At 47.1% G+C, this 14,657-nt stretch overlaps 1 protein-coding gene across 1 annotated transcript in view; it reads right to left on the bottom strand.

Moving 5' to 3' along the window:
- Positions 1-3,517: 3,517 nt before the first annotated feature.
- The window catches only part of kank2 (KN motif and ankyrin repeat domains 2), a 116,395-nt gene continuing 105,255 nt past the window's right edge, over positions 3,518-14,657 (bottom strand). Inside the window, exons 10-13 of the mRNA XM_067973094.1 lie at positions 12,905-13,047; positions 12,159-12,359; positions 7,560-7,664; positions 3,518-5,493 (exon numbers count right to left, since the gene is read on the bottom strand). Of these exons, the coding sequence (XP_067829195.1) occupies positions 5,434-5,493; positions 7,560-7,664; positions 12,159-12,359; positions 12,905-13,047 (509 nt within the window). The 3' untranslated portion in view covers positions 3,518-5,433. The remainder of the gene's footprint in view (positions 5,494-7,559; positions 7,665-12,158; positions 12,360-12,904; positions 13,048-14,657) is intronic.

The following is a 14,657-nucleotide window of genomic DNA, read 5'->3' as shown; positions in this document are numbered from 1 at the left end:
CCAGAATGAGGGGTCACAGTCTCAGGATATGCTGTGGGACATTTAGGACTGAGATGAGGAGAAATTTCTTCACTCAGAGGGTGGTGAACCTGTGGAATTCTCTACCACAGAAGGCTGAATATATTTAAGAAGGAGCTAGATAGATTTCTAGACACAAAAGGCATCAAGGGGTATGAGGAGAGAGCGGGAATATGGTATTGAGATAGAGGATCAGCCATGATCATATTGAATAGTGGAGCAGGCTCGAAGGGCTGAATGGCCTACTCCTGCTTCTATTTTTCTCTATGTTGAGCCCACACCAATACACATAAGTCGATGAACACATATTTCTGAATTGTCTGAGTCTCATCAATTAGGGTTGCCTACCAAAAAAAAGGATGAGCTTTGCCTGTTCTCATCTGGCCAGCTGGAAGCCTTGAGGAAGATTGAAAATGTTTTAAAAGTAAAATGAGCATGCAGAGAGGGCAGAGCTTAAATGAGCAGGCAGTCTGTTGCTCCGTTCCAGATCTCTGCCTGGAACACATCCGAGAGTGATGACTTTTTTGCTTTTATTCCCTTAACAAAGGCCCATCCTGCACTCAGCTACACCTAACACATAGTCCGACCAAAGTATCTGAGGTGTTCTGGGTCAGAATTTATGTCTCACTACAAATGTTCGATGCCATCAGTGGTACACTCTTGTAATTTGATTCAAGCCTAAGATGAAATGTAAATGTTCATGGGACCAACTGGATTGCTCTTACAAAGAGCCGGCACGGGCTTGAAGGGCTGAATGGCCTCCTTCTGTGCTGCAATGATGCTATGGCTCTATGAATGGTTGGCCCCTCCTCGGTTCTGTTGGAGTTACAGCTGTTCATCTGCTACAAATGATTCACTCCAGCCACTCTCTTCTGCCCCCTTGTGTTAGAAAGAAAAGAAAGCAAGACATGAATTTATATCAAAAGCAAAATGCTGCGGATGCTGGAAATCTGAAAAAACAGAAAATGCTGGAGAAGCTCAGCAAGTGAGGCAGCATCTGTGGGGAAAGGAACAGAGTTAACGTTTCAGGCCGATGACTCAGTTCTGACGAAAGATCTTCGGCCTGAAACCTTAACTCTGTTTCTTTCTCCACAGATGCTGCCTCACTTGCTGAGCTGATCCAGCATTTTCTGTTTTTACTTGCATTTATATAGCGCCTTTCACGACCTCAGGACGACCCGAAGCGCCTTACAGCCTATGAGGTACTTTTGCAGTGTAGTCACTGTCATGTAGGAAACGGCCACAGTGATAAATGGAGAGTGAGCGGGCTGGCCACCTTGCTGTGTAAGAGGGGAGCAGTGGAAGATAAGAGGCACAGGCTGAGCACTCCCCTTCTCCCCACTCCGAGTTAGCTAACTCGGCCCAGACCGGGGATTAAAGCAAGGAGCTTTACTGCTCTGTGTGGCTCCAGGCAGTGTGTTGTCACCGAGCCATGGTGGCCTCTCCCCTCCCCCTCTCCCCTCCCCTCCCCTGGTACATATGTTTCTGTTGCCCCATTGACTGCACACTTGTGTGAACCCTGAGAAGTGACGATAATCGAAACCTGCAGGAGCCTCATGTCCCACAAAATTCCTTCGAAGCTCGTTCACTATTGGGCGCGTGGTGCGCAAATAAGGAGCGTCACCGCCCTCCCTCGTGCCCCCCAATCGGGGCCTGTGCACGTTTGTGTCACCCTGTTGCCGAGGGCAGGTGTGAGGAAAGGTGACAGGGACATAAGGGGACGCAATTAGCCGGTAGTGTAAAATGACTAAACTCTCATTATATAAACCAGAAATTGTTTAGTGAGGTAGTTAGAAGAAATGTTTCCACATGGAACACGGACCTGCTTTATAAGAATATAAGAACATAAGAAATAGGAGCAGGAGTAGGCCAATCGGCCCCTCGAGCCTGCTCCGCCATTCAATAAGATCATGGCTGATCTGATCCTAACCTCAAATTTAAATTCATGTCCAATTTCCTGCCCGGTCCCCGTAACCCCTAATTCCCTTTACTTCTAGGAAACTGTCTATTTCTGTTATAAGAACATACCACAAGGGGGTTATTGGGGCAGAAAGAGCTCGTGTGGAGCATCGACAAGTTGGGCCGAATGGCCTGTTTCTGTGCTGTACATTCTAGGTAATTCTACGTAACATCCTGTAAAAGGGAATTGGATAAGTATTTGGAAAGAATATAAAACGATATGGGAGAATTAAGATGAAAGGAGACAGCCCAGTTGAAGAGCTAGCACAGCATAGGTGTGATGGGCTGAATGGCCGCCTCCTGTGCTGTGATTTCTATGGTTAAACTTTACACACACAAAGTACAAAATGTACAACAGCGTCCAAACTTCAAACCACTGCGGCAGGGCTGCACGACAGCGCCTCTACTGGCAGCAGGGCTCAAACGCAGATTCAGAGCAACCCCCGTGTCCACCAGCACCACAGCAGGACCCAACTCCCCCTGCTGTATTTATGGAGCAATTACTGATTAAACTTTTTTTTCACACAAGTATGCTACACTACACGATGTATTTATCGAGAGTCAGGGGGCAAGTCTGTCTGACGATCCTGCTCACACTGGTTACAACTCAACGCAGGCTGCGAGCATTTAGCTGGGCTGCTCTGTTCTGTGGGAGCGATTGTTAAGAGATTTGGTCCATTGGGATTCAAGGTTGTATCAGGAAAATGGAGGACCCATACTGCATTTACCAGGAGTCCCTGTATAAGGCTGTCAGATATAGATCTGCAAAAGAAAGCACTTGCATTTATATAGCGCCTTTCACCACCTCAGGACGTCCCAAAGTTCTTTACAGACAATGAAGTACTTTTTCAAGTGTAGTCACTGTTGTAATGTAGGAAACGCGGCAGCCAATTTGCGCACAGCAAGATCCCACAAACAGCAATGAGATAAATGACCAGATAATCTGTTTTAGTGATGTTGGTTGAGGGATAAATATTGGCCAGGGGAGAACTCCTCTGCTCTTCCTTGAAATAGTGCCATGGGATCTTTTACGTCCGCCTGTGAGGGCAGACGGTTTAATATCTCATCCAAAAGATATGTGTGTATATGTGTGTGTATCTGTATGTGAATGTGTGTGTATATGTGTATATATGTGTGTGGATATGTGCGTAAGTGTGGATATATATGTGTGTATATATATATGTATATGTGTGTGGATATGTGTACACTAGTTGATCTCCCGTATCATTGCACATGGGGGAATCATGAAGACCAAGTGTAGCCTTCAGGTGAAGCAGGGTTAGAGAGAAGGAGATAATTTGAACCTGAGTGAGCAAATATAGTTCAGTCCACAGATGTAAGATTATTCATATATTTGTTCCAAATGGACTCTTGTGCTGTACATCGATCCAGACAGATTCCGGCCTGGCCTAATTGAACCCACAGCCCTCTCTCCTGGGACCGATCTGTCGAACAGTCACTGTTTCTCCCTCTAATTCTCATCCTCCTTGGCTTTGGAACCGTTAACACGAGATGGTCGATCAAATAAAGCACAGGCCAGTAATAATCCCTTTTCTGTGTATTGCAATATGTGGATTACAAAACTCTTTTTGATAGATATTTCTGTATAAAGGGTAATACAAAGGCACCGAGGGATGGGGGCTGGACTTGGGTCTCTGCAGAAAGCAACGAACCCACCAACATCAACAGGAATGATATTAATAGAAGATACAATGGAGAGTAGCAGGAAGGGAGACTGTAACCAGATCTGTAAATATCAGCTTATTAATATACACAAGAACTACATTTGGTTTATATATCGGTACGTGCTATGGTGGGGAGGTGGGTATATAACTGTGTACAGTGCAACTCACTGCACCATCTTCATCTTCAACACTGGGTACAGACTGAACCTGGACTCTCCACATCTCCTTCAGACCCCTTTGCAAAAGAAAAATGATGTTTCAAATGATGGTTTTGAAATGTAAACACAGTGGGGTGAACGGGGTATCGGATTGGCCGCCTGATTTTAAACCCCCTCCGATTTTCATTTCCATTGAATTCAAATGGAAACGAAAATTCACCCCCAAGTCTCCATCCTCTCCCCCGCCCCCACTTCCAATATCTGTAGGTCTCTGGTCTCCAAACCACGCTCGTTGGGCTGGTCCATACTGATCTCTGCCTGGGTAAAGTAGTCATTATCCCCCTGGTTTCCCCCCTCTCCCCACCTCCCACAAAACTATTTGCTCGTTGAAGCATCACACTCTGTGTATTAAGTGAAATTATTTATTTATTCACCCCCAGTGGCCATGCATCATTCCCCAGGCCAAAGGGTTGTCTGGAGCCCAAGCTCTCTGATGCCAGGCTCTTGGCAATTTGGAGTTAGCTGCTGGGGGCTGTGGGGAGCGACCTGAAGTGACCTCCCTTCGACTTTTCCCCTCTCTCTCTCTCCAGGGACACTGCTTCCTGGTGGCTTCGGATCAGACTGCTCATCAGTGCCTGAGCCGGGGTAAGGGGATAATGTATGATGTTCAGCACCAGTTACCGATCACTACTGTCTCCCGCTGAACCCCGACGTGAGCAAGCTATTAAGCTGGGTCACAACAGGCTATGCGTCTGTTTAGGGGAGTTCAGAACCAGGCTCCAGCCCTACCTCAGAGGCCTGGGGGTGATTCCGGCCCCACCTGCAGCTGGGCTCTTGAACGAACGAATGCCATTCGAAACGTGGCGGTTTTAGAGTCTGCCAGAGCGAGCGAGAACACGACGGTGTTAGGGCGTAGCCTGGGGTCCGTGTTACAGCCCCCCTCTGTCGTGTCAGGCCCCGTCAATCCAAACCCTGCATTGACAGGCCTAGGGACGCTGTCTGACCACAGCACTGGGGCAGCGAACCCAACCGAGGATTGACTGACAGAGGCATGGTTAGAAGCACAGCCCTTGGCTGAGTGGCTCCACAGGCCAGAGGCAGCTCGGAGTGACTGCGTCCCCAGAATCCTGGCAGCAGTGGGCAGGCGAGCTGCCAACAGAGCTAAAGAAGGAGGCGGGGGGGTGGGGGGTGGGGGGAAGGAGAGCCAGCGACGGTCAGAACCAAACTGGACGGTCTGAAGCCGCGGGGGGCTGATTGTCCTTTACAATGTCTACATATTTTCTTCATATAAAAAGACTGATGGACGGATTGTGAGATTGTCGTGCAGGTTTCAGCTGCAGATTTATAACCGGGGAGAACGCAACGATTTCTTTTCCATTAGTTCCTTCGATCAGACCTCAGCGTCTCGCTCCAGTCCTCCGAGGGTTAGTTAACACAGGCGACTGGGGTACACCATGTACTTCAGTGTCGAGCGGATTCTGGGCCCATCCCAGCGAGCAGTGTGAGGTGCCCGACTGCGCCAGTGTTGGGCGATGCCCTCAAGTCTTTTCAGGCACATCCTGTTGAATTTCCACGGTGCAGCTGACGGGACTGAAATCGGGTGACATTTGGGCCTACTGCTGGGCTTCAGACACGGAGGAGTGAGCCAGAGGCTGTGTGTGGATAGCTGGGCCCTGTAATAAATAAATAAACAAGTAGCAACGTAGGAACATAGGAACAGGAGTAGGCCATTCAGCCCCTCGAGCCTGTTCTGACATTCAATTAGATTGTGGCCGATCTGTACCCTAACTCCATTTACCCACCTTGGCTCCAGATCCCTTATTATCCCTAACAAAAAAATCTATCAATCTCAGATTTAAAATTATTAATTGAGCTCGCATCTACTGCTTTTTGCGGGAGAGAGTTCCACAATTCCACCACCCTTTGCTTGAAGAAGTGTTTCCTAACTTCTCCCCTGAATGGCCTGGCTCTGATTTTAAGGTTACGTCCCCTTGTCCTAGACTCCCCCACCAGCGGAAAAAATGTTTGTCTCTATCTATCCTATCAATTCCTTTCAAAATCCTAAAAACCTCAATCAAATCACCCCTTAACCTTTTATATTCCAGGGAATGCAAGCCCTAGTTTATGTAATCTCTCCTCATAATCTAACCCTAATAAATGCAGGCAGGTTAAACATTTATTATCTGCACAGTGCTCATTCATTTCCAATCGGTCCTCACTGGTTTGAGCAGGGTGTTTAACCTAAATGTGAGCACAGGGGTTGGAAGCAATGTGTGTCCCATAGAGTGAGTGGCAAACGACTGATGCAGTTAATATCGAATTGGATGAATGGGATTGACAAGTTATGAAGATAGAGAGAGAGAGACGCAGCAACGCAATAAAACATCCCAAGGCGCTTCACAGGAGCGATTATGAAACAGAATTTGACACTGAGCCACATTAGGAGGTATTAGGACAGGTGACCAAGCTTGGTCAGAGTCCATGAGAGGGCAGCCTGTCAGTCACCGCTTGAGAAGGAGGAGAATGGGCTTTTTGTCTTTACGTTTTCGTTAAAAAAAAACACGAGGCAGTTCAAAGAGTCGCCACATGAGGGCAGTACTGTGACAGACCCACACCGACGACACAGGGCACGAACCGTTCACTTCCTGTATAGGCAAAGTGCTTGACTAATGGTGACCATGGGGAAGGTGCAGCAGAGAAAGGGGAAACTCGGGAGTGCCGGTCATCCTGAGACACTCCCAGCCTACTTGGCCCTGGCCTTGAAAATCCACATCTTAGGCCTGAGTGAAAAAGCTGGGGAGTGGCACTAAATTGAATAACTCTTTCAAAGAGCCAGCACAGGCACGACGGGCCAAATGGCCTCCCTGCTGTGCTGTAAGATTCTATGATTGTAAGTGCCAGGACGTGCAGCTGCTGCTTCTGACCCTACCAAGGAGAATCTTTGGTGCCTTGGAGGATAGGGTGCCTCCCAATCCTTCCACCCAACACCCCCCGCGAACCCCCCAGGAAACAAATATATCAAGTCCCTTATAGCGAGAGTCTGCCTGAACAGCTGCAGATTTTCAGGGCCAGGAAGTAATCTAATGTTCTTTAATCTCTGCCAAATTTGAGCTCCACTGTTTAAAACATCAAACTGTGTCCCTTTTGCTGCAGTTCAGTCTCACTGTATCCCAGAGAGTGGTGAGAATGTGGAACTCGCAGTAGTTGAGGTGAATAGCATAGGTGCATTTAAGGTGAAACTACACGAGGGAGAAAGGAATGGAAGGATGTGCTGATAGAGTGAGATGAAGAGGGGAGGGAGGAGGCTCGTGTGGAGCATAAACACCAACATGGACCAGTTGGGCCGAATGGCCTGTTTCTGTGCTGGAAATTCTATGTAATTCTATGCACAGCAAAGAGAGAAAGAGAGAGAGAGAGTGACGTGGGAACAGGTTCAGGATGTCAACACTGTGGGGGAGGGAATGAACCAAAATTGGATTTCAAAATGTGGTGATGTGAAACTGACACAGTTCTGCGCCCACTCGACAGGCATCACCGACTGAGCGATTGACAGTTGTCATGGAGACCTCGTCAAGCTGGCCTGTTCCAGCTGTGCAGTCGGAAAGACACTTAGACGCTGGGAGAAGATCAACGATTAAAGAGAGAGGAGAGAGGTGTGGCCTTTCCCACAGGTTTAACTGGCCGGCCCAGTCGGTAATTGGAGGCTGGTGGTTTGTGGGTCGGTGGACGAGATACTCACCGGGGAGGAGCTGGGAGATTGAGAGTGATTCAGATGATCGTAGAGAAGGGCAGCAATATCGTTCTGTCCTGTTTCGACTGCGATAGAGAGTGCTGTGCTGCCATCCTGAAGATAGACAAATAACAAGCCATCAAAGAGCATCCCGCACATTAAAAAGAGTTAGACCCTGTACGGTACATACCATCTCTATATCCACTACCCCTGTACTGTGTACACACTGCCTCTGTACCCGCTATCCCTGTACTGTGTACACACTGTCTCTGTACCCGCTACTCCTGTACTGTGTACACACTGTCTCTGTACCCGCTACTCCTGTACTGTGTACACACTGTCTCTGTACCCGCTACCCCCGTACTGTGTACACACTGTCTCTGTACCCGCTATCCCTGTACTGTGTACACACTGTCTCTGTACCCGCTACTCCTGTACTGTGTACACACTGTCTCTGTACCCGCTACCCCTGTACTGTGTACACACTGTCTCTGTACCCGCTACCCCTGTACTGTGTACACACTGTCACTGTACCCGCTACCCCCGTACTGTGTACACACTGTCTCTGTACCCGCTACTCCTGTACTGTGTACACACTGTCTCTGTACCCGCTATTCCTGTACTGTGTACACACTGTCTCTGTACCCGCTACCCCTGTACTGTGTACACACTGTCTCTGTACCCGCTACTCCTGTACTGTGTACACACTGTCTCTGTACCCGCTACTCCTGTACTGTGTATACACTGTCTCTGTACCCGCTACTCCTGTACTGTGTACACACTGTCTCTGTACCCGCTACCCCTGTACTGTGTACACACTGTCTCTGTACCCGCTACTCCTGTACTGTGTACACACTGTCTCTGTACCCGCTACTCCTGTACTGTGTACACACTGTCTCTGTACCCGCTACTCCTGTACTGTATACACACTGTCTCTGTACCCGCTACCCCTGTACTGTGTACACTCTGTCTCTGTACCCGCTACTCCTGTACTGTGTACACACTGTCTCTGTACCCGCTACCCCTGTACTGTGTACACACTGTCTCTGTACCCGCTACCCCTGTACTGTGTACATACAGTCTCTATACCTGCAATCCCTGCAGTGTGGACACACTGTCTGTCTGCACCAACATGCATATGACAGGAGATTATTTAAAGCCGTTAGTAGCACCCATAATTGTTAATTTCACTGGGATTTTAAACACCAAAACTCAGTAAACTACTTTAATGAAGCAAATGGAATAACACGCCTTGCCTTTCTGCATTACTTTCCTCTTAAAACATTTCTCCCTCCTCGGCTGATTCTTGCTGGGGTACAGGTGCCAAGCCTTGTGCTGTCCCAAGGTACCTCACCCAGTGCCAACCTAGACAATGAACACGAATAACCCCCCAAAATGGGCAGGAAAGGGTCGGGGGCTTAAAAATGTTAAAACAGGGAACGTGTCCCCAACCCGCTGCTGCCTGTCGATCTATCCAGCTGCCAGGCAGGAAACAGAAGAAAAAAATTGTAATGAGGTCCTGCCGTTAAATTTGGCAGGGCCTCCGCGTCCCCAGCCTTGCTGAATTTCCCCGCGCTCCCTGCCTCCCCGTAAATATCGGGGCCAATGAGTCTCGGCAGGATATCCAACCATGAGGGGCATCATAACTGAGCCTGATCCCGTCTTCCCCAACACGTGTACTTTCTAGCAGGGTTCCTTGACGTTTCGAAAAGATAGGCAGAATGGAAAAGGAGGTCGGGGCGGGGGAAGGGTGGGGTGGGGGGTGGGGGATAGGGGGCGGCCCTGATAATAAAGGATGACATAAGGACAGTGGTGAGAAAGGATCTTAGCTCAGAAGATCAGGAAGTAAAATCAGTATGGGTGGGAATAAGGAATAACAAGGGGCAGAAAACACTGGTGGGAGTAATTTATAGGCCCCCTGATAGTAGCTATATCGTTGGACAGAGTATTAATCAAGAAATAATAGAAGCTTGTAACAAAGGTAATGCAATAATCGTGGGGGACTTTAATCTTCATATAGACTGGACAAATCAAATTGGCAAAGGCAGTCTGGAGGACGAGTTCATGGAATGCATTCGAGACAGTTTCCTGGAACAATACATCATGGAACTAACCAGGGAACAGGCTATTTTAGATCTTGTACTGTACAATGAGACATAGTTAATTAGTAATCTCACAGTAAAGGATCCTCTGGGGAAGAGTGATCATAATATGATAGAATTTCACATTGAGTTTGAGAGTGACAGAAACTAGAGTCTTAAAATTAAATAAAGCCAATTACATAGGTATGAGGAGTGAGTTGGCAAAGGTAAACTGGGAAATTAAATTAAAGGGTATGACAGTAGATAAGCAATGGCAAACATTTGAAGAACTATTTCAATATTCTCATTTCATTGAGAAATAAAAACACCACGGGTAAAGTGATTCATCCATGGCGAACTAAAGAAGTTAAGGATAGTATTAGATTAAAAGAAGAGGCCTATAATGTTGCCAAGAAGAGTAGTAAGCCTGAGGATTGGGAGAGTTTTAGAAACCAGCAAAGGATGACCAAAAAATTGATAAAAAGGGAGAAAATAGAATATGAGAGTAAACTAGCAAGAAATATAAAAATAGATTGTAAAGAGCTTCTACAAGTATATAACAAGACAGTAGCAAAATTAAATGTTGGGGAATAAGGAAATGGCAGAGATATTAAACAAATATTTTGTATCTGTCTTCACAGTAGAAGACACAAAAAGCATACCAGAAATAGTGGGGATCCAAGGGGCGAACGAGAGTGAGGAACTTAAAGTAATTATTATCAGTAGAGAAAAAGTACATGAGAAACTAATGGGACTCAAAGCCAACAATTCCTCTGGACCTGATGGCCTACATCCTATGGTTCTAAAAGAGGTGGCTGCAGAGATAGTGGATGCATTGGTTGTGATCTTCCAAAATTCCCTAGATTCTAGAACGGTCCCAGCGGATTGGAAAGTAGCAAATGTAATCCCGCTATTCAAGAAAGGAGGGAGAGAAAAAACAGGGAACAACAGACCAGTTAGCCTGACATCAGTAGTAGGGAAAATGCTGGAATCCATTATTAAGGAAGTGGTAACAGGGCACTTAGAAAATCATAATATGATTAGGCAGAGTCAACACGGTTTTATGAAAGGGAAATTTTTGTTTAACAAATTTATTAGAGTGTTTTGAGGATGTAACTAGCAGGGTAGATACAGTGGATGTAGTATATTTGGATTTTCAAAAGGCATTCGATAAGGTGCCACATAAAAGGTTGTTACTCAAGATAAGGGCTCATGGGGTTGGGGGTAATATATTAGCATGGATAGAGGATTGGTTAATGGACAGAAAACAGAGAGTAAGGATAAACAGGTTATTCTCAGGTTGGCAGGCTGTAACTAGTGGGGTGCCTCAAGGATTGGTGCTTGGGCTTCAGCTATTTACAATCTACATTAATGACTTAGATGAAGGGACCGAGCGTAATGTATCCAAGTTTGCTGATAATACAAAGCTAGGTGGGCAAGTAAGCTGTGAGGAGGACACAAAGAGATATAGACAGGTTAAGTGAGTGGGCAAGAAGGTGGAAGATGGAGTGTAATGTGGGGAAATGTGAGGTTATTCACTTTGGTAGGAAGGATAGAAAAACAGAATATTTTTTAAATGGTGAGAAACTATTAAATATTGGTGTTCAGAGAGATTTTGGTGTCCTCATACAAGAAACACAAAAAGTTAGTATGCAGGTACAGCAAGCAAATAGGAAGGCAAATGGCATATTGGCCTTTATTACAAGGGAGTTGGAGTACAAGAGTAAGGAAGTCTTGCTACAATTGTACAGGGCTTTGGTGAGACCACACCTGGAGAACTGTGTACAGTTTTGGTCTCCTTATCTAAGGAAGGATATATTTGCCTTGGAGGCAGTGCAACGAAGATTCACTAGATTGATTCCTGGGATGAGAGGATTGTCCTATGAGGAGAGATTAAGTTGAATGGGCCTATACTCTCTGGAGTTTAGAAGAATGAGAGGTGATCTCATTGAAACATATAAGATTCTGAGGAGGCTTGACAGGGTAGATGCTGAGAGGTTGTTTCCCCTGGCTGGAGAGTCTAGAACTAGGGGGCATAGTCTCAGGATAAGGGGTCGGCCATTTAAGACTGAGATGAGGAGAAATTTCTTCACTCAGAGGATTGTGAATCTTTGGAATTCTCTACCCCAGAGGGCTGTGGATGCTGAGTCATTGAGTATATTCAAGACTGAGATCGATAGATTTTTGGACTCTGGGGAATCGAGGGATGTGGGGATCAGGCAGGAAAGTGGAGTTCAGGTCGAAGATCAGCCATGATCTTATTGAATGGCAGAGCAGACTCGAGGGGCCGTATGGCCTACTCCTGCTCCTATTTCCTATGTTCTTATGTCACGGGATAACAAACAGCGACCCAGGGACACTGAGTAAATTTTAGTGCCTGGCTGAGGTCAGCTAACTTGGCACAGGCCAGGATTGCAGCCTGGGGCTTTCCTGGTTTTAGACTCCAAGGGGGGGGGGGTTCATGGTTTCAGTCAGCCAAACCCGCAGCGGTCTCCTCGGGGCGGCGCTCCATCTTTAGCTCACTTACGTTGTCTGTCAGAGTTACTTCGCAGCCTGGCGTCGCCAGCAGGAGCTTAACGATCTCCGCGTGACCGTGCTCACAGGCGCACATCAGCGCCGTCGACCCATCGTCATCCTGGATGCTGACGTCTGCCCCGCAGGCCAGCAGAGCCTTCACCATCTCCGCCCGCCCATGGCTCACTGCCAGCATCAGCGCTGTCTGACCCGCCTGTCGGAAGAAAACGAGGGGAAAAGTATCGTCAGCGTTAACCCCTTCGTTACCAAGGCACTTCCAGAGTGGCCATGGCAGGAAGGAAGACTTGCATTTACATGGTGCCTTTCATGAACTCAGGACGTCCCAAAGCGTTCTACTGCCAATAAAGTACTTTTGAAGTGCAGTCACTGTTTGTAATGTAGCAAACGTGGCAGCTAATTTGCGCACAGCAAGATCCCACAAACAGCAATGTGATAATGGCCAGGTCATCTGTTGATTGAGGGGTAAATATTGGCCAGGACAACAGGAGAACTCCCCTGTTCTTCTTCAAAATAATGGCCATGGGATCTTTTACGTCCACCCGAGAAGGCAGACGTGGGCCTCGGTTTAACATCTCATGGAAACCCATGAAGATATCCGATAAGCGGTCAATCAAAAACAGCGAAGAGATGACAAAACCGCGGCCTCTGGTACGAACGTTCAGGTTAGGCAGAGGTTGCTCATACCTGGGACAGTGGCGAAGGACTGGATGGAGAGCACTGATTCGACCTTTGACCCACCTGGCTGGCTTTAGCGTTGACGTTTCCAAGGCGGAAGAGCTGCGTCACGGTCTGCATGTCACTTTCGGATTGTAGAGCAGCGAGCGAGGCCAGCATGATGGCGGTGTAACCGGCCTTGTTCTGTTTATCCAAACTGCAGGCGCCTGTCGCAGGGAAAGAGCCAGCACAGGTTAAATACACAACACAGGACCAGCAGAGCTCTGGTGGCACAAGGTGTAACATTTAAAGTTTCATAGGAAGAGAAAAATTGGAAAAAAATGTAAACTTGCATTTATATAGCGCCTTTCACAACCTCAGAATTTCCCAAAGCGCTTTACAGCCAATGAAGTACTTTAGAAGTGTAGTCACTGTTGTAATGTAGGAAATGCAGCAGCCAATTTGCCCACAGCAAGGTCCCACAAACAACAATGAGATAATGACTAGATAATCCGTTTTGGTGATGTTGGTTGAGGGATAAATATTGGCCAGGACACCAGGGAGAACTCTCCTGCTCTTCTTCCAAATGCCGTGGGATCTTTTACGTCCAACTGAGAGGGCAGATGGGGCCTCGGTTTAATGTCTCATCCGAAAGACGGCACCTCCGACAGTGCGGCACTCCCTCAGTACTGCACTGGGAGTGTCAGTCTAGATTTTGTGCTGAGGTCTCTCTGGGGTGGAACTTGAACCCATGACCTTCTGACTTAAAGGTGAGAGTGCTGCTCCCTGAGCCACGGCCGACACCACACACGTTCTTTTTAAAAGATCAACATGAGCAAAGGAGAAAAATGAAGAAAAGAACCAGGTTCTGAGGAGGATGATGAAGTAGCTTCCCTTGGGGTTTATAGCAGCTGCATGTGGTGGGACCACTAATGGACAGACTGCACCTTCTGGAGCAGCCTGTTACTAAAATGACCCCTTATTGAATAACTCAGTTTAATATCAAGAATATCAGAAGCTTCAGAACTATATGTAGCAATGTCTTGTTACCCCCGGCCCCCTTCCCTCCCCTCTCTCCAGAGGTTGCTGTCTCCTTGCTGGGGTATCTTTCCGCGGACACTCTGCTACTTGCCCCTAGACTCCCCTTGGATTTCCTTTCCCTTCACTTTTGCCTCCTCCCCCCTCAGCCTTGGCAATGGGGGAGGAGGCAGAACTTTTTGTCACCTTATTCTGATGTTCCCCTTTAATTGTCTCCGCCCCTTTAAGTTTCACTGCTACACAATTTTCCATCCTCCATCATCGTTGTGCTCTCTGCACTTGGATCTATACCAATGAGTTGACCTCGGAACACTGGGTCGGACACTCTGCTTCCATTTGAGTCTGTCTAAAATCCATCGCTAATCATTCGGGTCTTTACCTCACCATATCGGGAAATCTAAGCTTTAATAAAGTAAATAAAACGACAACCCAGGCAACCTGAGAGTGCGGGTCCCTTTAATGAGGAGATCCAGAGCCAGTCAAAGAAAGAACTTACATTTACAAAGGGCCTTTCACAACCTCAGGACGTCCCAAAGCGCTTCACTGCCAATTAAGTACTTTTGAAGTGTAGTCACCATTGTAATTTGGAAAAGCAGCAGCCAACTTGCACACAGCAAGGTGATAATGACTCGATGTGTTTTAGTGATGTTGGTTGAGGGATAAATATCAATCAGAACTCCCCTGCTCTTCTTTGAATAGCGCTGTGGGATCTTTTATATCCATCTGAGAGGGCAGATGGTTTAATGTCTCATCCAAAGTACTGCAGGGGAATGGTACTTGAACCTACAATCGTCTGACT

This window comes from Heptranchias perlo, chromosome 37 (genome assembly GCF_035084215.1).
Source record: "Heptranchias perlo isolate sHepPer1 chromosome 37, sHepPer1.hap1, whole genome shotgun sequence".
Classification (NCBI taxonomy): domain Eukaryota; kingdom Metazoa; phylum Chordata; class Chondrichthyes; order Hexanchiformes; family Hexanchidae; genus Heptranchias; species Heptranchias perlo.
This window is presented reverse-complemented; position numbering and strand designations above follow the sequence as displayed.